The sequence below is a fragment of the Phalacrocorax aristotelis genome, chromosome 4 (genome assembly GCF_949628215.1).
Source record: "Phalacrocorax aristotelis chromosome 4, bGulAri2.1, whole genome shotgun sequence".
NCBI classification, from domain to species: domain Eukaryota; kingdom Metazoa; phylum Chordata; class Aves; order Suliformes; family Phalacrocoracidae; genus Phalacrocorax; species Phalacrocorax aristotelis.
The window spans coordinates 53,758,399-53,784,292 of NC_134279.1; the positions used below are offsets into that span (position 1 = coordinate 53,758,399).

General features: G+C 47.2%; 1 protein-coding gene across 2 annotated transcripts in view; it reads right to left on the reverse strand.

Annotated features, from left to right (window-relative positions):
* PDGFRA (platelet derived growth factor receptor alpha) overlaps window positions 1-22,807 on the reverse strand; it is a 35,486-nt gene extending 12,679 nt beyond the window's left edge. The window contains exons 1-13 of one of the 2 annotated variants that reach the window (XM_075091461.1): window positions 22,785-22,807; window positions 15,070-15,130; window positions 13,355-13,669; window positions 10,073-10,336; window positions 9,218-9,348; window positions 7,689-7,860; window positions 7,396-7,585; window positions 6,767-6,882; window positions 6,161-6,287; window positions 5,007-5,200; window positions 4,480-4,574; window positions 4,248-4,380; window positions 5-109 (exon numbers count right to left, since the gene is read on the reverse strand). In XM_075091461.1, the coding sequence (XP_074947562.1) occupies window positions 5-109; window positions 4,248-4,380; window positions 4,480-4,574; window positions 5,007-5,200; window positions 6,161-6,287; window positions 6,767-6,882; window positions 7,396-7,585; window positions 7,689-7,860; window positions 9,218-9,348; window positions 10,073-10,336; window positions 13,355-13,669; window positions 15,070-15,130; window positions 22,785-22,799 (1,918 nt within the window). In that variant the 5' untranslated portion in view covers window positions 22,800-22,807. Of the gene's footprint in view, window positions 1-4; window positions 110-4,247; window positions 4,381-4,479; window positions 4,575-5,006; window positions 5,201-6,160; window positions 6,288-6,766; window positions 6,883-7,395; window positions 7,586-7,688; window positions 7,861-9,217; window positions 9,349-10,072; window positions 10,337-13,354; window positions 13,670-15,069; window positions 15,131-22,288; window positions 22,462-22,784 lie in introns of those variants that run through there. The other variant, XM_075091462.1, reaches the window with a different exon arrangement.
* Between the last annotated feature and the right edge of the window lie 3,087 nt (window positions 22,808-25,894).

Here is a 25,894-nt window from a genome sequence, read left to right on the forward strand (position 1 = left end):
TTACGTTTCAGCATTTTCACAGCTACTTTCATCACCGGTTGAGAGCGACTCAGTCCATATGCAGTCCCTTCAACTACTTTTCCAAATGCACCAGAACCAAGGATTCGACCTGAACACAGAGGAGAGCATTATTTATTTCAGAAAGCTACAGCAATTCACCCTGTTTCCCACTGCCGTTCCTCTACAGGTTGTGATTCTTGTGTGGAAAAAGCACACTCACTTAGCTAGACCATTGGTATTATTATTATTATTGCTGTTGATGCTAAGCAGAAAAGGCAAATATATTTTAAAGAAATGCTGTTATTAAGTACAATTCTTAAATAAAAACAAGCAAGAAAACACCAGGGGCACGTCTGCACATGGGAGCTTGTAGGAAAGGGACTCTGAGGAACAACTCAATTCATTCAAATTCATCTCCCACTCTGCCTTGCCACCCTCTCTTTATCCTTTCTAAACACTGATTTTCCTATGATTGAGTTGACTTCTCTGCCTCAGTGAGCACCTGACCACCGTACACTTGTGCCCTTTACTTAAAAATCTGAATTGAGCTCCTTAGCTGTAATTTTGGGCTGTTTATCAATGCTGGGTACATGTAGCAGTAAGATAGACTGAAGCACATCAACAGTACATTTAGAAATAGGCAGGACCATCAGTGATCTGCAAGAAGCTGAAGTGCATGTTGATCACATATGAGGGGAAACTCCTCTGAAGTTTAATGCACAAGTGTGTTTCATATGCCTGAATAAATTTTATTGCAAATTTCCAAGTGCTGTAATGAAATGGCTAATATTTATACACGCTTTACTCTTTCCACAAATCAATTTAGACAAAAATTTTGGATTATCATATCCTGTGTCCTGATATGGATACAGTGTGCAGAAGAACTGTGTACAGATTGATTGAGATTTTAGAGAAATATGAACTGCACAAACATACTCCAAAATACTATATTTCATAGGTTCCATACTGAAAAGGATGTTTGTTAAGGCAACACTTATTCAGTGAAAAAACTCATATATGAGCTCCAGATGCCAGGATATTTTCATATTCCTGACAAGCTCTGTATTTTACTTTATGTTACTTTTTAACTTTCAGCACAGGAAGAATAAGCAGTGACTTTTACTATAGAGATATATGGCATTTTGTCATAAGATATTTGCAGTTTGAACCTGCCACATTTTACACTTCTGAAGGTGTTACGTGGCATGCAATGACATATGTTTCTGTTATCCTCTAGCAACAGCCCCCACTTTTATTGTATACACACTTTTAAAAGAAAATTTCCAGCCAAACTCTATCTGCACCATTAACAAGCACAAGAAGCAGTTAAAGTATACTCAGCTGAGTTACCACTGAAGAACCTCTCCAAGACTATGACAGTGTAGTTTGTCATGCACACAAAAACTATGTGATTTATTTTCAAGATTCCTGTACTCCAAAGATTATTCTTCCCAGTCAGGATGTGAGAAAGCTTGCCACTAAATTTCAGACTAATTCAAACAACCTGAGTCTGAAATTTGGCCCCTGAAACTTTTCAGACCAAAGGTCTGGGAGCCACATGGCAGGATGCAGCCCTTCAGAATGTGATGGCATTTGCTGATGCTCCTTGATCTTCTTGTCTTCACAAGCCAATTCCTCCCCAAACCATATTTTTGGCTGAGCACAAGGCACACATCTCCCTCTCTGTCACCTCTGCTGAGCCGGGGTGCATGTGGAAACAGTGAGAGCGCTTCCGGAGTAGCGGGGAGCGATCGCTGCTGTTTCCCCTTTTCACCCCTCTCCACAGACGTAGCCCAAGCTCCATGTGTTTTACACTTGAAATTTGGAGCCAGGTGGAGCTGACTGCTTAAGAGCTGGAGGCATCTCTAATGCCATCACATTCTTGATGTTGTGGCCTTCAGTGGAGCCCAAAATTTTGGTGTGTGTTTACTTTTCTTAGTATAAAGGCACCGCTGTGATCTGCCTGCCAGAGGAGCAGTGCTGCTTCTTCGCCACGGAAGGGCTATGCAGAAACAGGAGCAGCTCAAGGCTCCTCAAACTAGCAGAGAAACAGCACTTGTGGGTAAGAGCTATTTCAGCCTCTGCTACCCATCCACAGAGCTTATCTGCTAAGCTTGTTGGAGAAGTGCTGTTTTTCTGCTTCGAGGGACAAAACCACAAAGGTGAAGTCTGTGATTTTGTACCAGACACAGCCTTCTCAGCTGGATGCTTCTTTGGCTAAAATTGAACCTGGATGGTCAGCCCACCCCAAATTAAACCATAACTCTCTCGGTCTATATCAAAAGCCAAACAAGTGACAAGCTTTATCACCTACATCCAGTTTCTAGACTCATGAGAAATTAGGTACCACATGCCTAAATACTGTGTAACTTGAGTCTTAACTTGCCTTTTGCAAATGGGGATGGGTCTGATTCTGTGTCAGACCAGCACTTCATTTTATTAAGGCCACCAGGACAAATGGGTGGCTTGCTGGGAAGCGATGGGAGCAATTATGCCACCTCTCTACAGCCAACCCCAACCCCGCTCCTTAAAAGGCCCTGCCCTTGGCCACCTCAGCTGAAGGAGCAGGTCCAGGTCCTGCTGGGACCTTGCCGCTTCTCAGCAGAGCCAGGAGAAGGCAGTGGCGTTCAAACACCTCACTGCATTATCGCATTTCTCAGTCTGTTACAAATCGCCTAGTCTTGTGCTGGCTGCTGAGCGCTTTAAACAGCAGCGCTCTACATACACTGTGGAGGGGTGATAACAAAGGGAAATTTGCAGTGTAACCCAAATTTATCAATTGAAGCTCCATCCTGCCAACATTCAGGGTTGGCATTTAACGCAGCACTGCACTCCAGGCACCTCTAGCTAGAAAAACAAATAAATGCCAGCTGGCTTACACCGCTAGGATGGGAAATGTTCATCTGACTGAGCCAAAACGGTTTTGTATCCTGCTTCAGAGCCTCCCTGAGCTGAAGGTGTAATTGCTTTGCTGCCCTCTCCCATTTCAATAAGAGAAAACCCACACAAACCAGAATTATCAGCCCCAGAAACAAAAGAGATTCCCCACCAGCAAGCATTTCATATGGCAAAACTGCCAGCAGGTAAATGTTAACCCTGCCAAGAAGAATACTTGTGCAATCCAGATCACTAAAAGAACATATAGCATTAGTTTTTAAAGCACTGACTATTCTGAATATGCTTGTAAATGGGAAGCCATTGAAGTAGGCTGGTGCTCATGAGTCAGAAGGAGACAAAGTCACAGTGGTGGTCTGTTAACAACTCGGATCTGACAAATCCTATTTAGGCATGTAATTAAAGCCTGGGTTGTAATAAAATAGTTCCATTAAATATCCACCCTCTTCTAGTTTTCAATTAGCAACATGAATTTAATTAAAGGATATCGTTCCTGAACCAGAAATTTTTCTGCTGATTCTTTCAAGAATTAACATCAATTCTTTCTCTGTGGTCGGGGAAGGAGAATTACACTAGGGGTGTGTCTTTCTTAAAATATATCAAACAAAAAAATCTTTAGTTTTTTGATCCTGTATTTTGCGTATACAACCTGGTGCACAGACGCCTCCAAGAGAGGGATGCCTAGTGGATTTAAAACACTATCTGGATAGAACATTAAAATTGTCTATAATCATTACATTTTCGATTGATATAAATGATAGATTGGGCCAGCCCTGAAGAAGTAATTACTTACTGAAATCTATATGAACTCCAATGCAGGGATAACAAAGCAAGCAAGCAGAAAGGGAAGGAAGAAGGACAGTAGCCACAAAAATAAGTAATGTAGTTACTCAGCACTGATATATGCACATCATGGATTAATACTTGAAAAAATAATAAAACTACATAACTACTTGCGTATTTCCCTTGGTCTCTACACATAAGTATATAAATGTCTTGCAAGTAAAAAATGCTAATGCATTTCTTGTGGGTGCCTTAGCAGAAGTAAGTGTAGAAGAGGAAATCTAACACTGGAAGAGGCCACCTAAGCAATGTGGAGGTGGGCGCTGCACACGGGGCATGCGGAGAAGAGCTGGAACGGAGGGGCGGGAGGCACTAACTCAAGGAGCTCAAGGCTGGCACCACTGTAGGGGAAGAGGAGGATGTGGAAGGAGAACAGACAGGTACAGAGAGGCTCTGGACTTCATGGCCATAAGTTACATGTCAGATCCCAGTAACAGAGACCTTAGAGTTGTCCTTAAATGTCCTTCTCCCCAGAGAAGGATGGGATTAGTCCCTTAGATGAAACTTACCAAGCACTAACCCGTCTCGAGGAAACTCCCATCTGGAGTCATAAGGCAGTTGCATTGGGTCCACATAAATATATTCGTGGCCATCAGGGCTGATAGACTCAATGACTCTCCATCTTATCTCATACCTTGGCTTCTGCAAAGCACAATTAATGCAAAACCAACCATTAGTTCTGGGCCTTCAAAGCAGATCAGCAGGGCTCAGCATCCAAACTAAAATACTTTTCTACATTACCTGTTTCCATATGATGACCAGGACAATCAATGAAATTATCACTATCACTAAGAGCACTAAGACTGCAGCAGCCACCGTTAGTTCCGATCGCAAGGCTGTGGAGTAAAAAGACAGACCATATTTTCCTCCTGAGCCACGAGGAACATGACACACACGTAAGACATCCACCTCCCCCTACCATCGCAGTTCCTGTGTCCTGCAGATGTGGCAGGAGTAGTTCCTGGGGCTGGTGACTGTAAAGTCTTTCCAAGCCCAGAGCTTGGAAACCAAATGCAGAGATTGTCTAGAAGAACTTCCCATAGCCAGTGGCCATAAAATGATAAAATTAATCATGCAACCACATAATAAACAAAAAACAGATGCACCATAAAGACCTGTAAAATGCGTCACCCTCAGATGTCCCATCCAGTTTCATTTATTTTTAAGTGCAACAATTTGTGTTTTTATCTGCTAAAGCTGAACTGGTGTGTGGTAGAGAGGGGTCAGACTGGCTGCTGTAATTTCACAGAAGGACAAAGCAAACTCACTGGGAGCCACAAGCTTCAGTTCCCGAGTAACAGCACCAAGGTCATTCCTTGCCACGCATCGCACAGCCAGGGTTTCCTCTACCTTCTGGAAGGTCACCTGGCTTTCCACCATGTTTTTCTCATCCAGATGGGCTTCCATGTGTATATCAGAGATATTGTTAGTCAAAAGAGTCCATGAAGTGTCATTGCTGCACCTGTAGAGGAGAATGACAGGGGAAATGGAAGTTGGGAGTAGGTATGGATAAAGAAGAGTGAACAGAACAGCAGTAACCTTTCCCTATTTCTTCTGGCAATGATCAGTTTAAAGACCAGAAATGCTTAAGATGACCTCTGTCAAAAGTCTACATCTTTCTTCCCTCAGAATAATTTGCCTTATGATCCTCATTACTGCTGCCACTTTGAGGGCCTGACAATGCAGCCCAGCAGGTCTGGTACACATAGACCTTGGTTTCACTATGTAACCCATAGACATATAGTAGGAAATAAGACCTCTATTTCTCCCTGAATCCTTAGTGTTGTATAAGGCTTCCTGGGGCAGGGCTAGGAGGACAATCGCCTCACCAGGCAGCAAGAGATTTTGGCAAAATGAGAGCAGAACACACCTGGGAGGTGTGGTCTCTTTCTCCCTGGTGGGTAACTTGCCAGGGAAAACCCTGCCTCCCGGCAGCCACAGAAGGAGCCAGTCTAGAACTGGGGAAAAATTGAGTAATTACTCCACATGTCTAAAATACTTTGAAAGTGAAAATTGTAATTAGGGGGGAAATAACTACAAGTGAAAATTTAGAAGCAAGCAAGAGTGTTAATGGGGCAGATGGAGCTATCTATGAAATGACAAGAACTCCCTGGTTGGAGGCACAGCTACTCCCTGAGATCCTTATTCAAACTGTGACTGTGAAATCTGCTGAGTTCGCTTATCTCTTTTATGAGATAAACCTCCTGAATCAATACATTGTATCTGCTCCTACAGGATGCAATAGGAAGGGCACTGACAACCTCTCTTGAAATACAAGCAACATGCCTCTAAAAATAAAAAAAAAACATGTATAACTTACTGGTCCTTGGTGAGGAAAACATGGTATGATAACTAACAATGTTAAGCTAATCAAGGATGCAACAAGTCATATTTTAGATAACAAAGCACCTGCTTTTCTTACTTTTTAATGTCCTTGCAAACCAGCCATTCCACATCAGGAAGCGGGGTCCCCTCTGCCAAGCACCTCACCGTCTGCCCCCCCGCAGAGCCATGGTGATCATCCACAAGGTCTAAGATCAGGGCTGGAACTGGGAAGGAGACAGGAGTTTGTTAAAATACTCATCAGGGTCTACAAATGCAGCCTGAAATTTCAGAGAAAACAGGACAGGTATTGTTTGGCTGACAGCTTAGCAACAGCTAGAAACCTGGACTTGTCCAGGAGGTCCTTAACTCCTGTAGGACAGAGTGGATCCTAAGCTAGAGTCACAAAAAGGAAGTGCTGCGGTTATGCCACGTCCTCATGTCATACTAAATGAGCTATCATCCCTGCTGTCAGCTGGAATAACTTAGGCAGGAGGATAAAGTTTCTTTTTGGCTCAAGGCCAGAGTCAAAGTGAAAGCCAGGAACAGGGTAGGAAAGCTCCAAGGACTCAGCATGCACGCACTCCTCCGACACCCTGGTTTACGCCTTTCTTATCTCAATACTCCAGGGAATCTGATGTGTAAGTGGATCAAGTCTTTGCTGTGTGTTGTCAGTTCTGGTGGGCAAGGCTTTGGGGCTCCTTACCTTGTATTAGCAAGGAGAAGGTGTATCTTTTAATCTCATCTTCGTTTTCAGCCACCAAAGTATAGTATCCACTGTCTTCTTCCTTGGCCCGGATCAATTTTAGTATACTCTGAAACCTGTAGAAATGAGAGGTTTTGCTTGTATTTTTAGGGCATGCATTAGGAAAAAAATCACTTTGGTGCAATATGCAATCTGGGTATGTGGAGATTATAACGTAGTGACATCTGGCATTTCTAGCATGCCTTTACACTAAAATCATTACTCAATGGTAAATAACTACCAATATACAACTGAGAAAAAAGTGGGCACAGTTATATTTTGCAGGGATCTGACAAACCCCCTGATGTTATTGGAAAGAGCTAGAAGTTATTGGCGTGGGCACATGTTGGAGGGACTGAATAGGTTTAGCACTCAGAAACCAAGTTTTCTATGGTTTGGAGAGGTTTGAGGGAATAAAAAGAAGCAGATTAGGCATCACCCTTCAGAGCAGAAAACAAGAAATTATTTTTAAATGCCACTGAGGAAGAAGCAACAAACTGGTGGAAAGAGAGCACAAGAGCAGTGCCCAGGTTTCTGGGGGAGAAACTCAAGTCAACATGGCAAAATAAGGGTCAGGAGAATATTTTTACCTTGTTTCCTGGATTCTGTTTGAACTAGTAACAATCTCAGTAAGATTTTCAATCAGAGTCACGTTATCCTTCAACCAGTACATTTTTGGAGCTGGGTACGCCTGCACATCGACGACAAAATTTTTGACTTCATGTAGATTGACAGCTTCCAGAGGGCTAAACTGAGGCTCCAGGTGAACAAACCCTTTGTCTGTAAAAAAAACAGCCTCGCGTAACCAACGCTGTGCAGCTTCTTTCAAGAATGGTATTTTCCAACACATTAATAATATTTGGACACTAAAATCAGACTATACCATGAACTGTAATGACTACTTTCTTATTTTCCTCAACCTCCTTTGTTGCATGCCGAGCAGTACATTCATAATCCCCTGTGTCTTTCACTGATGCCTCAGGAATGGTCAAAGTGTAAACCAGCTTCTGCGATGGGACTTTGATATCATCAAGTTTTATCAGACCTTTTTCTTTCTGTAGTTTGGAGAAGGAAAGAAAAACCTTACTTAAGTAACTGAGCTGAAAGTACACGGCGGAGGATCTATGATGCCACTGGAGTGAGAGCAAATGTCTAAACCCTGTATGACAGAAGACTTGTTTACTCATTCAGGGATGTATTTTTCAGCCACAGGCACAAAAGGTGTGTCTATGAAAATAGACCCTTTGTGGGGCAGGCACAGAATGGTGAGGAGGTTGAGAGCTGATATCTTGTTCACTCGAAACTAAATACCATTCAAAATTTGGGTGAGCAGCCCAAAAGAGTGTTCTACTGCTTACACACTACCTTCTCCTCAGATATAAAAGCTGTGGGGTTTTATTTTGAATTTTATTTGTTCAGTTCCCAAGAAATAGAGTGAGTCTTTATCCCCTCCACCAGACAAAAACTAACCACTTGCTAGATGCTTTCAAAACAAGAATAATTTTTTGGCAAGGAGGAGACTTCTGTGAGTAAAAGGATGGTGAGAATAGCAGACCATGTTATCATGAGAGCCTGGAACAAAAAATATGCTGGGGATAATTTTGGAAGGTGGCATATAGCAAAGAATATTATGTGTAACTTGGAAAATCAAACAAAACTTTCTAAAATAATTTTTCCTCTTGGGCTCTTAATTTACTTGAATAAAAGTTGGGATTTGGGGTCACAATTAGACAGTCACTTCAACTACTCCATCTCTTTAGTGACCAGACCTTTTACATGGGATACTCTGAAAATTGACTGGGACAGGCTCTAACAAAGTTTTACTAAACAAAAATTTCCACTGCAGAAGGATGTTAAGCCAGTTCAAAAATTTCTGAGGTCGTCCAAAATTTTTAATATTTTCTAACTAGGTGATTCTCATTAGTGAGTAGCTACATTGACTGTAAGAGTCATTTTAATTGACACCTGCATAATGAGGAACAATTAAGTCTATGAACTTGATTCTGCATTGTCCTCTATTATGCCCAAAAATCCAGGGTTTAAGAAAGCCATTTTAGAGGTTCAGACCTCCAGCAGCACAGCTTTATGCAGATGTCCAGCACATTCCTAGATCTCTCTACGTCCACATTTCTTTTTTTGAACCAGCACAAGACCTGAGAGACAGCATTCCTCCATCAGAGGATGGACTCCTAGTCACACCTTACCCTCCTCTCATGCTTTGCATACTTACTAACAGCAAATTGTAACTTTTGGAACAGACTTTCTTTTGTGGTGATCTAAAAGTAAAAGAAATTACTTTGTTTTCTCTCCTCAGCTGTCCTCACTCAGAGAAGAAAACACTATTTTACAACCCCACCTTCTTCCCCAATAAGTAACTACAAATATTCAAACCAAAAAAAAAGAGATATTTACCACTTTCCCAGGATAATTCCACTGTAAGTTAACCACCTCATTGTCAAAGACCACACAAGTTACTACGATGGTCTCGCCTGTTTTGTAGACAGTTTTAAGAGCTTCAATTTCAACTGGCAGCTGTGAAGTAGCTAAGAGAAAAGAGAGAGAGAGCAGACTTAGATTAAAGCAATATGCAGTTTTCACATGGTGCAATTTCCAGGGGAGATTTCCATTTCACTTCCTCTACTGAGGAATTACCTGGAAAATTCAGTGAAAGTACTACTGATTTAAACTGATATAAACTTTGTGTTTTTAAAGCATGAAGTGTACAGGCATCAAATTCAATACCACAAAGAATGATCTATGCTTAAAATGTCAATTAGAAGTTCCTATCTCAAACACCTTTCTGAAAAGGCTTTTGGTATAAAAGCAATTTCCCTTTTTGAAAATCACTGACTGTCTTTAAGAATCCATTGCTGGCCAATAAAAGCCTTGACTTCAAAATATTTGAATCATGCTGTTTTTCAGACTACCAAAGGTCCTACAATTCGAAGCCACTGGGAAACACCAGCCTTTTAAGTTACATTTCAGCAAACAGGTTGAAAATACATGGATTACAAAAAACTCCTCTTGCAACTATTTGGGAGAGGAGATAAAGTTAAGGACACACTATTCTCATCAAAACTGTATGTAACTGCTAAGTAAACTAGCAACTAAATAACTAGCAATACTGCCACAGGAGCAAGAAGTTCATCATCAGGGGATTATTTGATATAACCCTGTGGTGCTGGTGCCAGTAGGGCTCTTACAGTGTGAGGAAAGAACTGGGCTGAACATTATTACTTTTTTTTATTAATGAACAAAAATAAATACCTCTTAAAATATAGATGAGGAACTCATCAGACTTGAACTCCATGCCTTTAACCATTGTTTTGCACGTATATGACCCTGCAGCGAAATTCCCTATGAAGCCTTGTTTACTGTCATAGAAAGCATAGACAGCCTTGTCTAAACTGTTAACTAATGTCACTTGAGCATTTGGGTCACTTGTCCGACAAGGGATAATGGTGGGATCACCTTCTTCTACTAGGATGAACTGGTCTTCTGGTATAGAAGGAACAAAAGGCATGTCTGAGTCTGTTAAAAAAAAAAAAAAACAAAACCAAGAGGTAATCAGACGATATCTTTTTTGCAGTAAGTCCACGTACAAGAACTGGATATCACTGACTGCTTTTAGATTGTAACTGAAACTCATACAGTCCGTTACTCCACTTTTTCAGAGGTAGGACATGGTAACTGCATGCAGTATCTCAGTTTTGCTGTTTGTTGTGACATGTACCAAGGCATTTGACCCAAGCACTGAACAGGAGGGGGCTTGAGCTCCCTCGTGACAATTCAGGATGCAGAATGAAAAATACAAAAGACCCCCACCCCCCAAAAAAAACACCGCTAAGTATTATCATTCCCCTTAGACCTGGTTCTGAGGCATTTCTATGGTGATGGTAAAAGGATATTAAATGACAAAAAGCAGGAAAATCACTACTGGGTGTGAAAACATTCATGCAACTGCTGGGGACCAAAGTAAAGACAAATTCACTTTATCATACACAATTCTGTCAACATACATGTACAGCAAAGATCTTAAGGTAGAATTTGTACTTAAATGTCCTATTTTTATGACACAAGATTTTGCTCTGAGGTGCAACATTCACTGCACACAAAAATGTATTAAAGATCCTGCCTTTTATTGGCACAAATCACTCACCTTCTTCAGTTAGATTTTTTTTTCTTCTGGTAATAGCAGCTGTCCCCTAACCAATATATAAGCAGGGGGAAAAAAAAAGTAGAAAAAAAATGCAAACACTTTCAATGTCAAAAACTAGAAATTAGTTTCATGTTGTTTATGTTGAACACCATTAAAGCCACATTTCATCAAAAATAGTACAAGGCACTTATCTTCATGGATTTCTAACATGTCCAACGTTACAGTTATGAAATATAGTTAATTATGGTCACAGCATGTGGTTTTCAAAGTATGGTATTCAACCAGAAGAAAAGCTAACAAACACCTGGTAGTTTTACTTCTTTTATAGTCAACAAAATACATGCCAGCTTTTCTATCTGGCCAATCCAAAGTCTGAGTTTAAAACATAATTGCATAACATATCCAACTTAAAAAGCACAGCCCTCAAATTATCTCCATTTGGCCATTTGGAATAAACAAATAATCCCTGCTAGCCTGGAGCTTCTGTGCAAAGCTTTATAATAAAATTTAATAAATAGCAACCTAAATCCCTCCAACAAAAGACTTTCTGCTGCGCTGGCAGGCTCTTTGTAGCAATATTCCAAACACAGCGCTCCATCCCAAACATGCTGCCAACTCCATGTATTCATTTTCCCACTGTAATTTAAAACAGAAGCAGGATTCACCTAGCTTGGTTTTCTGTGTTAGTGAAAATAGGATATTGTGTGAAGTCTCAACATAATCCTCCTTGGCTAAAGTGGGTTGCTGCCACCCATTGCCCTCCTAATTTATTGCAGGAAAAACAATTGTAAGGACAAAGTCTATAGTGCAAACAGAAACATTCTTTCTAATTTGGAGAAAAGGATATGTTTCTGCATTTATGACAACTTGATGGTTAGTGAGCGGAAAAAATTACAGGGTGTCTCTGCCCTTCAAATCTGGCAGGCTGATATCTAGAGGCATTTAAAAAACCAAACCAAGAAGCCCTCTTGAAGAAATCTTGTTTCTTGTCTTTGTATTCCTTCACGAGTGAGTTACAAGACTGCTGGACACCAACAAAATTTTCTGTTGATACAGCTAGACCTGTTTGGAAATTGAGATACATGTGCCAAAGCCTGCAGCCTCTGTTGAAGCATCTTCTTGCTTCAAGAATGAATAGAAATGCTTTATGTTTGTAGTGGGAAATGGAGTAAGTCTTGGAAGAATCACTGTCCTTGAATCACACATTGTGAACTGCAAAAACTTAATGCCACTGCAAAATTGCCTCTAAAGTAAGGCCCATTAGTGCTTTCTGACTTTTTCCACTTCTGCAGTCTTCCTGCAGTTTCAGACATCATCTCCTTCACATCATACTGCAGTTTTGCAGGATGATTTGCAATCTCTCTTTCGTTTCCTCTTCAAAATATTTACTACAAATCTAGGGGCTTGATCTTACCTGGCCCTGCAGCTGTGCCACTCATTCCCTGAACCCCAGCCAAAGCCAACGAAACATCCAGACAGGGCTTTACAAAGGCAGCAGTTGTTCCTCAGCCTCTGCTGCCTCTCTCAGCTACGACAATAAAGATCTTCATCCCATGGATAGTGTGGAAAGCCTTTAAATGCGTTTCCAGTTGGAACAAGGGGGCAAAGCTGGGCATATGTATTCCAGAAAAGAAGGGATGCCATTTCTTTTGGGTCCAGCGGGTTTTCCACCACTAAAGAGAAAGGTGGCCCAGAGCCTGGGAAGGCTCTGTTTGCTTTGAAAATTACAGGGCACTTCATGGCAGCACCATATTTTTAATCTTGCGTCAGACTGGCCAGCAGTAACACTTCTCGTTTCACCCTCCCTTGTGACAGCCACCCCCACCAAGACATTTCTGTTGCTTTATGCTTCCCAGGCCCTGTGCACATGTGAGCATTTTCCAGTTCTTGGTTCAAGCCTAATTCAGGTTAAAACCGAGATATGGCCTTCCTCATCTGACAGCTGCTTGACATGGCACTGGTTTGGTCAGTACACATCCCAAAACATCCACCCAAATCATGCCTGAAAAGACCAACATTGATGTTAATCCCTGCCCAGAGCCAGGCAAACCTGAAGGCTGGACACACTCCCACAGCTGAGCTGAGGCTTACCCACCAAGGTCCACTGCCCAGCCTCTCATGGTCAGAAGACCTCAGCTCTGAAGCTGCAAATTCATCCCTATTCTTGAGAACTAAAACTCTTACCAAAAAAAGTAAAAACCAATTGAAAGAAAGAGGAACATATCCATAGACTCACAGGGGCTGGTCTGGATTTACACGTTAGGAAATGGCCCTGGGTCTTTTCTCTTTCTCTGGCAGCAAATTGCCACCAGCAATATGCTGCTTCTGAACATCCACAGTTCAGCCCTCCCGTCAAACCTCCAGGTATGGCTGTAGCATCCCCCACTTACCAGGAACATAGATGTAGATGTCCTTCCCTTCCACTTCCCCATCCTCCACTTGAGTGTGGTTATAATAGCAAACATACAAGCCCGTATGAGCAGCTGAGGCATTTCCTACTTCAAGCACTGTCACGAAGAGGCCACTGTTGTTTTCTTCATGTCTAATGTCTATCCTGTGGCTTCCCTCGGTCACTGGGTACTGCCAGCTCACTTCACTGTCTCCAGAGCATTTGAGTGTGAAATTGGAATTCAGCTGTACCACCATTTCATTCCTATTGGGAACAATAGTCGGCAGAGGAAGCTGGCAAAGTGTTAGGAATGGTCCTGCAAAAAGACATGAATAAATAGCATATGATCACACAGAACAGCCTCAGTGGGGGGACGTGAAAGAAAGCAGAGTGGATCCAGAGCAGCTGTTTTTCTGACCATTTCAGACATGCTGATATACCAGGAAATTTGCCCTTGTTAATAGTCAGAGCTTCGCCCAATGGAAGGCAAACCACTTCCCTTTGAAATGCTAAGTGTTTGCTTGCTGACGTCTGTTTGTCAGGTCAAGAGGTGAGAGACAGAGGTGAAGTTAGAGATGGCTCCCAATCCACACCTCAGCTTCGCAGCCCCAAATGCGGGCACAGCTCTGCTGCTTACCAGTGAATGCCACACCCTGGCTGCTGGGTCACGGGCATCTTACAGGTCCTTACAGCAACGGTCAGGAAAACAGCAGTTCTATCAGCTTTTGATTAAGCTTGCAAATGAAAGTTAGAAACCCCTTCCCAAGACCAGCACCTGCATTTTACATCTGGCTTCTATTTCTGCAAAGGGCCAGAGCAGGGGCTTAGATCCAAAATTTGTGTATCAGGTCAACCTCTAGCCAAAATGTACAGAGGTTTATAGCCAAATAAAACTGCAATTCGCTGAACGAGATGTTGTAGGTGTCACTGGTTTTCAGATGCAATCTACAGTTAGAGGCTCAGATTTGTAAGCCCAGGTAATTTGTAGCGGGACTGGTGCAGGTCCAACTCCCAGAAGGAAAGTTAGAGGATCCACACCCTAAGGCCTACAGAAAAAAATGGGGAATCCACCAGGGAAACAGATTTGCTGTTTCAGTCTATGAAATGACCCATGCAAAACAGATAGGGTAGTCCATGATGAACAGGCATTTAGGCCCACGGCGTGAAAGTGGGCTCTGTGCAATAAACCAGCAGCAGGAACCCAGACTGTCTTTGAAACCAGTTTCTCAATCCTGCATGTGTTATCTCAGTCTACAGGCCCTTTCTATATTTGGCACCCTGTGACAAACTCTGCCCTCCCCTCCCGGCACCATTCGCTCGGCAGATGTTGGGAGGCTCGGCAGGCAGCCCTGGCGAGTGCGGTTCGGTGATGCGGCGTGGGAGGATGCGGGGAGCCCACACAGGCAGCCTTGCCTGCACCACGCTGCTGGAGACAGCTGGAGGTAGGCAGGCTCACTTTCCCTGCACAGGCAGACAAGCCAGGACGGAGGTTATAGCAGCTGTAGGGGTGTCAAAGTGGCCAGCACGGGCCAGCAAAATTACCATCTTCTCAGTAATTCTTGTCTCAGCCTACCAAAGGGATGGCCAGAAAAGTCGAGCCTGTAGCCAACTGGCAACCATTTGGCATTTGTTATCATGGGGACAATGAAAGCAAGCTTAAATAAGGATTTACAAAGGAGTAGGAGCGGAGAGGCTTAGAGGCTTGAGGAACATTACCTGTGAGAAAACATCCCAGTATCAGGAACGTCCATGGGGAAGTACCCATAGCTACCAACAACTGAAACAGAAAGGAGAAGGCAAGAGGGATCCAGTTAATGGACTGACAACAGGAATGAGAGTTTGCAGGACCTCTTTCCCGCAGTGCCCTAGCGCAGCATCCCCAGCACTCCACATGGTGCCACGGAGAGAAACAGCTCAGGCACCCCGCCTCGTTCCCACAGCCCATTAAGGCATGTGCCACTGCCTCCCGCGGGGTATGTGAGGCCACGGACACATCACCACCACGGGGAATGCAGCTAAGGCATCATAACACCTCCTCTCCATTGGCAGTGTAAGGAGCCAAGTCCTAGTACATCCCTCTCTCAAATACCCTTCAAGCAGCTCTGATGCCCATGGCAGCCTCCAGGACTCAGTCCACAGAAACAGCCCTGCACGTAGGTAGTACCCTCACAGACATCAGTGAGGATGCAATGGCTTTATACAGTAAGTTCTGGTCTTTTAGCTAAAAGCAGCTTTTATGGGAAAAAAGCATATTTAAAAGCTACTTTTATTACAAATAGTACAATCCTGAGTGATATTTTTGTTTTGCCATTGTACATATGAGTATATATAGCTTTCTGAACACAATGCAATACAATAGTGTTTATTGCTTATTTAGCAAGAATTTCCTTGATCAAGAGACATGCTATTTAAAATGCATGCTGAAATTTTCTAATGGAGTAAATCCACAACAGACTGTAGGCCAGCACTGCCGTTCACAGAACATCTCTTCCCCTCACCCCCAGCGTAGAGAGTCATGGATCATATGCGATAATTTGAGCTTTCAAACACATAATCCTAAGGCATCAGTCTTGAAGAGGCAGCAGTAGCAATAAGCATATATGTAATTTTTGTGCCATCTAATGACATTTCTGCTTAAAACCCTCAAGCAGCCTGCTTGATAATTTCCAAAGGAGGAGCTTCTACAACCCCTGCTCCCATTGAAATCAATGGACTTTTTGTTGGTGACTTTAATAGTAACTGGATTTGGCCCAAAGCCAATATAGATTAAAAAATGTCTGCACGGAAGGACCCCTAATCTGAAACACAGACCAAGGAGTAAAATAAAGGATGATGTGCCAAGACAGGGACTACTTTTCAAAGGTTCTGGAGAATTTCTGTTCACCCTCTGGAATTCAGCTCCCGATGCTGAGATAGGAAAGCACGTAAGTAATCCAGTTATTACGACTATGGGAGTTAAATGCGTACAAGATGCCAAGGAGGGTTTCTGAACCAGTCCCTCTTTCCTCCTGCAACATGCAGAGCAGACAGCGCACTTCTGCAAAGCAAAAAGCATTTGACGCACCAATCAAACATAAAGGTCTCAGAAGCAGGATCAGAAAATTTACAAACTACCAACCCCCAAAAACATGTACAAACAACCTCGGCAATTCAGCTGACAACACTCCATCAGAGACAAGGCATTTTGCCTATTCTTCAATTAGCAATAATTGCCATGTGTTTATGTATCTGTCTCCCATTGATAACAGACTCTCGGACATCAAAGAAGTCCCTCTGGCTCAGCCTCTTTATTCATTTTTATCACATTTATATCCTGTAATTTTTTTCTGATAAAGTAACCCACTGTAAATCTTGAAAGACTCACCATGGTCTGCTTTATTGATCTGACCCCTAACCTCCCAAGATCCACCAGACAATGTTACCCCGCTGGCTGCCAAGTTTCCTTCTGCCTTTTCTCTCTGAAAAGGCAGATCTCTCCCCCTTTTGTGTTGTTTTTGCAGACTATTCAGTGCAAGTGATGCAGCACAGAAGGAAAAAAACACAAAGCTAGCTCAGCTCTTGCACATCAGTCCGCAGAAGCTCTGCTGAAGTGGCCTTACCCCGTTGCAGAGCTGTGTGTGTAAGTGAGGAGGGAAGCCCTGTGACTATACTGATATAAGTACAGGTGATGGCATTTCCAAAGTGCTATTTCCAATTTGCTGTCTTGGGTGGGCTGCCGCAGAAATCAATAAGAGCTGAGTGCCTCAATCTACCGTTGCAGTTTAAAAACACAAAGACTTAACTAAATTTGTGTTTTCCAGCCGGCTGTTCTTTCACAACCCAGAGCTTTGATCTTTCCTCAATGACCCGTTAATCTCATCAAGACCCAGAGCAACCCTTCCTCACTGTGAAAGACAGAATAATGTACTAAGGACTCACCATCACCTGTACTCAAAATCTATTTGAATTGGATTTAATTACATTGTGCATCCAACTTAAGCATGCTGGAGTCCCATCTCCAACGTATCCTCACCCACCAGTGCTGGAGTCAACATTTAATGCAGGTCCAATTTCACACTTCTGGGCAAAAGAGAGTGTACTCATTCCCACAACGCCCAATGCTTACCATTTTTTTGTTTATTTATGATCACCTAATTTTTTTGTATGCACTTATTTGCCTTTTTAACCTTCCTTATGACAGAGCAGTCCTCTTTGTTCCAAATCACCTAAATCTCAGCCCTGAATAAATACACCAGGTTCCGTTCCTAACACCGCACCATCAAGCCAAAAATTGGTGTAACCTCACTGAAGGCGGTAGATTTATGCAAGCTGAAGACCAGTATTGACAGTAGACATACAACATAAGTTTGAGCCAACCTTAATTCCTTGCATACCTTGAACATTGCTAGCTAAAATAGAAACATGGTCTTCTATAGTGAAAGCTATGTGATGCCATGAAGGGTTTGCCAAACTCTGCAGGGGAGGCTGATTGCCCGAGGTAAAACAGTCATTGCATCTACTTTGACCACTGGCTTCTCAAAGGATCTGACTGAAATTTTGATATCTCTTTTGTGTGCTTCAGTGATAAAAAAATCAGGAAAAGAACATCTGAAGAACTGTTATCAGCAAGGAGTCAATCTTCCAAACACTCACTGCCAAGCACTGGCTTCCTACCAAGAAGGGTTTCATTGACTGCACCATAGAAGACAAAGTAAAATCAACATCCGGAAAGCCAATGGAAATACATGTTTAGAAAATGATGCTACTTCTAGGTGATTTCTTTACATGACCTAGGGAGAAAGCACCTTGGTGGACCAAGAAGAGCCAATTGTATGTATTTTTTTCATACTGCTGTAAATCAAAGACCTCTTTCAGGACAGAAAATTAGCCCATCTACCAGAAGACCGGAGACTAACAGACATCTCCTGCCAGCAGCCCGGTCACTACAGTTCATCCTCTTGGCCACAGGATGGCAATGTTGATCCACATTAATGAGCCAAATGTCTTGTCGAGCAGAAGCGCTAATCTTCAACGTAGCTAATGGAATCTAAACTGGGTCCCCTGAAACAACTTAAAATTCAAATTTCTTATATTTTAATCTCATGCGAGTCCACCTATTTAAAAAAAAAAAACCCAAACTGGTGCCTATTATTCTGTGTTTACATAAGGGTTACAGCAGTAGTTGGATTACAAAGCTTGCCACACGATGATGTGATTATCTTTGTTATGAGATGGCAGGATAATTTTGGTGGTGATCTTGTCAGAGCAGCAGTCTGTCCTTCTGAGAAGACTGATCTTTGCCAGGAAGAGCTAACACCAGCCCAGGAAAAGAGAGGAACATTTCCTCCTTGTCATACATGTCACTAGCTGAACGTAAAAGTTCAGCCAGGACCTCCTGCAATATTTCTTGGTTCTCAAGTCCCAAATTGCAAACTCAGTTATCTGCAAGAGCAGAGCTGCCCTGCAGTGGTAACCAGCGGGTCTGAAGGTTTTACTGGGGAAAAGCGCAAGCAACACAAGGAAGTTTCTTCAGTGGAAAAGACTGGCATAAATTTTGTCCTAAAATGAGATTTGTTCCACATCCCTTTATAAGTCTTTGCATCCAGCATAGCCTGTATGCAGGACTACACACCACTACTAGCCCAGTGCTGGGGTCCTGCAGTGCACTTCGGGCTCTGCAGGACACGCAGGACATGCAGTTACCCAGGGAGCCTTCCAGTCAGCCCTGATTCTTCAGCCTAGCCCTCAAGGACAGACTCCACCACTCCAGGAACGAAAGGTGGGGGGGAAATCCGCAAAGTCTAAATTTCCCCACTCGGTCCAAAGACTATTTTCCAGACTGTCTCAGGAAACAGACAAAAAGACTGGTACTTCCAAGGAATAGATCTCACTTAGGTTCTCAGGATCAGACCAAAGAACACCTCAGTGCCCAACTCAAGTGCTCAGAAGCAGCGTCTGAACACACCGATCCATCTCTGTTGACCTCAGGAGCTAGGAAGCCTAGCTGTTGCAAACTTTTCCCTTAGGTGCCCATGCAAAGATTTTTTGGCTTGAAAGGGATGAGTCAAGCAGGAGCGCAAGGCAAGAGGGAGAGAAAGGATTGTTTGCTTACTTGCTTGCTTTTTTTAAATTATCACCAATTCTTGCCACCACCAGGAAAAATAACATCTCAGAAGTCATTCCCTGCTCTTTAAAACAAGTGAAGCTAACATCTTCTATTAAAATTTTCAGAGTTCACATGCAGAAGTAGTGTCATTGTGGCCATGATGATCTAAGGATGCAAGCGAGGCGAGGCTTGTATAAGGGTATACATTTCACCCTCATTTGTAGACCAAGCAGTATAGCTGGAAATAACCTGCAGGGCCTGGGGTATGCGAGGCTTTTTCTGTCTATATACATTGTACTCAAAACCTAGCTCAATACTGTAGCAGTGTGAAGAGGTATTTTATTAAAATATTTATTACTTCCTGCTCACTTGAAATGTAATACCTATATATTACGCTCACAGCACATGAAGACTTCCCATACTTCAACAAGCAAATAACAGCAAAGATGGCCCCAGTGTCCAAAGGCAGACAGACTGGCACACCTCCTGCCCCTTGGTGCCTGGCGAGGAGTACCAGAACAAGGGGTTTCATTCTAAAGCAGTGGGAGAGCGCCTGCAGGCTGGGAGAGCTTGTTTGCCTCTGGACTCCTAAATCCCAGTGCTTTGTGCGGTCTCATTTTTCTTCAAACTTTTTTTTTCCCCCAAGTTTTGAGGTTGGCTAAACCACTGTTTGGCTGAGGGCCTTTCTAAAATGCTCTTTGTTAACTAGAAGCTAAAACTGAAGTCCCTTGCTGGGAAATCTTTCCCTAGCATTTCCAGACCCAGAGTTAAAAGTCAGATCTCCACAGTTCATATTTTGATCAGCCGATGACAGAGGAACCTTTGATGCCCGTTTCCTTGCTTTGAACCTGTCTCTTGCCCCATCCAGGGGCACAGAGTTATGGCAGCCGAGCTGGGAACCCAGCTGGGCTCTGCATTGGCCCTAGGAGATGCCGAGGGCGTAACAAGCCGCCCCCTTCCCCGGGTGCTCCCTGTCGGGGAAAGAGCGAGCCGCCTGCAGCCAGCCAGGGCTGGGGTGGAGATGGTGGGAGGGGGTTACATGCACACGCTTCAGCCCCCATCAGGCTGCAGGCGCTTGCCAGATCCTGCCTGCCCACGGGGAGCCCAAGCGGCAGCCCCCAAGGAGGGGGGAAGCCCCGCTACCCCTCTGTCCCGCGGCCCCTCGGCGGAGCCCGACAGCTAGAGCCACCGCGGGTCAAAGGCTGCCCGGGACACCAAGCAAACCTAGCTGAGATGGCAGCTCCCAGCCACTTCGCTGTTTGTCTGGGAAACAATAGGAAAGCTTTTGCCAAGCTGGAGCGATTTTGGTTTTTTCTTAATGCGAGGTAGCCAGGAAAAAGAAAAGCGGGATAGGGGAGATGGAGAAGGGCAGCGCGAAGCCGTGTTTCCCTCTGGAGCTGGCTAACTCTGCTGGCACTGCCACCCGGGGCTTCTTCTCCAGCCCTCTCAGTCGGGCGAGGCACGGACCCCGAGGGCGCGGGAGTCTCGGCAGGGGGGACAGACGTTGTGCCCCGGCTCGATGGGTGGGGTACCAAGGGAGAGCGACATGCCCACAACCCCGGGGACGGCTCCGTCGGTCTCCATGCGCGCCGAGGCGATGCCCTGCCTGCCCCGGGCATGCAGCCTCGGGCCCCGGAGGAGCGCCGGGGAGCTGGAGCGCTGCAAGAGACGCGCCGAAAATGCCGTCGAGGGGCGCTGGAAACGTGGCCCCGGCGCGGGCGGGGGCCAGGGCATCGCCCCCGCCTCTGCCCCGCAGCCGCCCGCCGGGATGCAGGCAAGCCCCGGGGGCTGGCGGCTGCGCCCCGGGGCTGCTGCTGCCGCCTCGCTAGATGTGTCGCTGCTGGCTCCAGAAAAAGCTGTCCAAGTCCTGTTCTCTGGAACGGCTCCTGGGCCGCGGGATCCGCGTCCAAAAATGTTGAGCAATGCCGCGAACGGCCAAAAAGCCATTTCCTACTTGCTTTTAGGACTTTTCCAGGGGACTCCAGCCTGGCAGAGGCTGGCAAGTTTGCAACCTCCGCGCTTGACAAAATCCAAACGGTGGCCGCGCAGGCTTTGCCCTCCCCCGGGGCAGGAGGCGGTGGGCTCCAGCGGTCCGGCGGGGCGTGCGGCAGGGCTGGCGTTCCCGTTGCGAGAGGGGGCTGCAAGCTGGAAAGGCTCCAGGTACCAGTCCTGCCTACATTCAGCATCTTCTTTTCCTCTGAGACGTGTAAAAAAAAGACTGGGCGCGCAGGGATGGAGACAGTGTTGCCTTGGGAGGCGTGCGAGGGAGGGGGTGTCTGTGCCCCCGCCCGGGGTCTCGGGGCAATTTAGGCTACCCGGTGAGGGGGAGTGAGGTGAGGAAGGGAGAATCTGAAGGTGGTGAAAAACAAAGGGTGGGGGAAGGGAGGGGAGAGCGGCGGGGTGAAGGCAGCAAGGGATGCGAGAAGATGGGGAGCCTCTGAGCGCGACCCTACCTTACTTTGTCGGTGCGGGTCCCCCCGGGCGGGCACCGCGGCTGCCCGCGGAGGCCCGGCGGGTCGCTCCCGCCCCCGCGGCAGGAATGCGGCGCGGTGGCCCCCGCCGTCCCAATGTGTTTGTCATTAGCGCTGCTCGCCGCCGCGCCCCGACGGCCCGCCGAGCGCCGGCTCCTCGCTCCCCTCCGCGGGGGCCGCCCGCCCGCCGCCCCCCGCGCCCCGCGGGAAGGAGTACCGCCGCCCGGCTCAGAGCATCGGGGAAAAAAGGGGGGAGGGGGGAAACCCCAAACCAACAACAAATAAATAAAGGAGGAGAAAGAAAAGAGGAAAAAAAAAAAGAAGCGGGAGAAAAGGTGAAAAAAAGAAAAAGGTGGGGAAACTGCCCCTCACCTCTTACCTTCTCCTTTATAATCCGCAGCCCCAGTCCTGCAGATTGTAAAATATCCAAAATAGGTCCACGTCTTTTGTGACTTTCCCCTCTCAGCCGCGCTCTTTCCCTCCCTTTCGCCCTCCCTCCCGATCCGACTGTAATGGTCTCACAAACCGCGTCCCGTAATTGATTCAATGTTATAGTCCATCCTTCCAAAACTAATCATTTGCTTTAAGTAAATAGCTGTCAGGAAATGAAGCCCCCCCTCCGGCCCCTTCAGAATAAGAGCCGCCCTGGCTCGCCCGGCGCCCCCAGCCCCGCGGCCGGAGGCGGGCGGGACGGCGGGAGGCTCTTACGCAGGCAGGGGGGCCAGTCTCTGCCTCCAGATTTCACCAGCCTTGCAGGGGAGGGGGAGGTTAGCCATATGGCAGGGGCGAGGGGGAGGAAAGGGGGAAGCGGAGAGTTTTGCACGGCAGGGGGAAAAAATAATAATAAAAAAAAAAAAAAACTACAATCAACCAACCCAAAAAACTTTCATGCAAACTCCGAGTGCTCCCAATTTCATGAATGAGCCTTCCCTCCTCAGACCCTCCAGGCCGGTGGGGCGCCGAGCTCGGTGTCCGCGGTCACAGTGTGAGTTTATGGATGGGAGTTTGATCTGGAAACGAATTTTCGGCTTCCTCGTGTCCTTTGTACACCACTGAGCTCGGGCTTGGGCTAGAGAGCTGGATGGACGGCAGTGAGCCAGCCAGAAGCAGGAGGCACTGAGAGAGAGGGGGAGAGCCGAATCACTAGCATTTGTGAATGAAAGACACAACGAAAGGTAATTTTCGCCAGGAGCCAGGCCTCCCGAGCCCCGCCGCTCCGACGGGACCGGGAAAGCTCTTCTCTTCTTCTCCACCTTTGCTTTGCCCAGCGCAAAGAAATCCCAGTAATAACCGAGGCGGGGGGCACGGCGAGGGCCGGAGGTGCCTGCGGAGGCGAGGGCAGCGCACGGCCGAGCCCGTCCTCTTTGAACACGCTCCAGACGGAGCTTTGATCCCCGCCGGGGAGCCACCACCGGGTATCTCTGCTTTGTTGGCCGTCGCTATCTGCTGGAGATAAGGGGTGGCCGAGGGAGCTGCCCTGGCAGCCCTTCTGCTGCAGGCTCCGTGCGGAAAGAGGCGAGCGGGGCCGGCGGGGCGATGCGGCGGCCGCAGGAGAGGGGGCAGTGCAGCCCCAGGAAAGGAGCGGCGGGGGAGGCCCCTGCCCGCCTGCCTGCTCCGCTGCCCGCCTGCTCCTCTGCCCGTCTGCCTACCTCCTGGGGAGGGCACCGGGCCGAGAGCAGCGCCCCAGCGCCCCAGGGCTTCTCCCACTTCCTCCCCTCCTGAGTCTGGCCCCTCTCCCCCCCTCCATTTTTTCCTTTTAGTATTAAACAAAAGAAAAGTTTCTCCTCAAAGTCAAGCGCCAGGATCCGGTGGTTTTTCTCTTTTCTAAACGAAGGAGAATTAAAACTCTGAAACGAAGATGCCCCGAAGGGAACAGGGGCAGAAAGGAGAACGAACTCCCGCGAAAAGCGCGCGGAGGCTGCGGTGCCCCGGCCGGGCCCGCGGGGTCCCCGGCGGCGCTCCCGGCCCCTTTGCACGCCCTCCACTAGTGCATCCTCGGGCTCGGGTGAGTGCACAACCCCGCTATTGCTTCCACATGTTCCTCCAGGAAATCATCGGAGTCAGAGCTGTGAGCAGACCCTGGTCGGAATGCTAACAGGATACCGTAATGCTTGTGAATAAACAACAGGCTCCCAGTGAGTCAAAAGCATGGAAAAAACACACACACACACAAACAACAACAACCCACCACCAAACAAAACACCAAAAACAACAACCCTGGAAAACAACCCGCTGCAACCTGGAACTCTCCACCTGGAGGGAGGCGAGGGGGAGAGCGCACCCAGCAGCCTGCACCCCTTAATTTGTGGAGGGAAAGGTCCTATCACGACTTGGGTCGGACCTGCGGGCTCTGGCAGATCTAAGCCCCACGAGGATGTGCGGTTCAGACCGGCGGCAGCAGCTGTCTGTGAGCTCCGAAGCGATGCCGCCCGGCCCTGGGCCCTGCTTTACCGGCGTGAACGTATCCTGTCTAACGTGCGGGGTGGCGGAGGTGATTCCTGGCGAGGTACCCTCAGGATGGGATGTAATGCAAGAGTACCTCTTGCAAAAAGAAAGGAGCAAAAGGAAGGGGAAGGCGCCTTCTGGTTGCAATTACCTGCCTCATTTGAATAATGGCTTTGTCATGATCATTATCGAGCGGTCGTTAACGGCTTCCACGTGGGATCTCACAAGACCCAGCGAAAAATAAAACTTGCGAATTCGGGGACTGGCAAAGCTGTCTGCCAGGCCAGCCTGGCGCTGGGACGGGGACGGCGGTGCCCCGTCTCCCAGGGCCCCTCGGGGAACCGGCGACACCTTCGCGACGTGACTTCTCCCGTCCCCACGCTAAGGGCCGGGCCGCGCCGGCCCCACGCCCGCCGCCCTGGGTGGGGGGACCCGGCTGTGCCCGCAGGGCCGGGGCCGGGCAGCTGCTGCTGGGCCGATCCCCCCCGAGGTGCCTGCGGTGCCTGAGGGTCGGGCCCGCGCAGTGGAGGTGGTAGTTAAAATAAACCTTGCAGGACGGCTGCTGAGCTCTTCCCCCTGCCCCGTGTGGCGCAGGGGGGTCCCGTCCAGGGAGGCACGGGGGACTCGGGGTTAGCGAGAGGACAGGCTGGGGCGGGGGGATGTTGGATTTTCACCACTGCAGCCCCCTTCCCCTCCCCCCGAAGGCCTGGAGCATGAGGCATGCCGTTAGCGCGTGTTTATGCGGCAACAGATGGAAGCTGCACATCTTAAACAAAACTGCGGGCTAGGGCTGCTCTCCCGTTTTCATGCTCCAACCTGCCCCCCCCGCCCCCCCTGGGGTGGGTGTCGTCCCGTCCCCCCCCCAGGCCCGCAGCGCTGTCGGGGTCCGGGCAGCGGGCATCGACGGGGCGGGTTTTTGCGGGGCGGGTTTTGCAGGGCAGCTGGCTCCGCTCTCGGAGGTTTCCAGGGGGGGCTGGGAGCCTGCGAGCCGCCCCGCTCAGCATCCCCCCACCCGGGAGGAGTCCCAGTTTGCCGCAAGTAATGAGCCCATTCCTGCGGCTCTCTCCCAGGGGCGAGCCGGGTAGCGTTTAGCGGGCTGGGGCTGTTAGGCAGCCTAATAGGTGGCTCATGTGGGGTCCGAGGGGTCTTCTGCAGCACAGGGGTGGGTGAGAGGGGGTGCCCGGGGCCCGCGGGACGTCCCGCCGTGGGGCCGCAGCCTTTTGTCTCGGTGGGAAGGCAGGTCTGGGTTTGATTACCGTTACCCACGTTGCAGCAATGCACGGTGCGGGGGTCAGCCGCAGCCTGCTCACCCTTTCTACCTTTTGGAGCAGGAACCCCTGCGTGCTGAAGAGCAGCTCCAGCCTGGAGCAGACCCCCCTCAAACCCCTGAGAGAGGGAGGAAGCAGAGCGGCCTCTCATCGCTTGTCTGTATAAATCTGTACTTGCATCTATCGCAGAGGGACGAGAACACAGTGGTGAGGGCTTCCTGAGACAGAAGGGGAGCACATCGGGGGACCGCCAAGCCCCCCGGCCCCCCCGG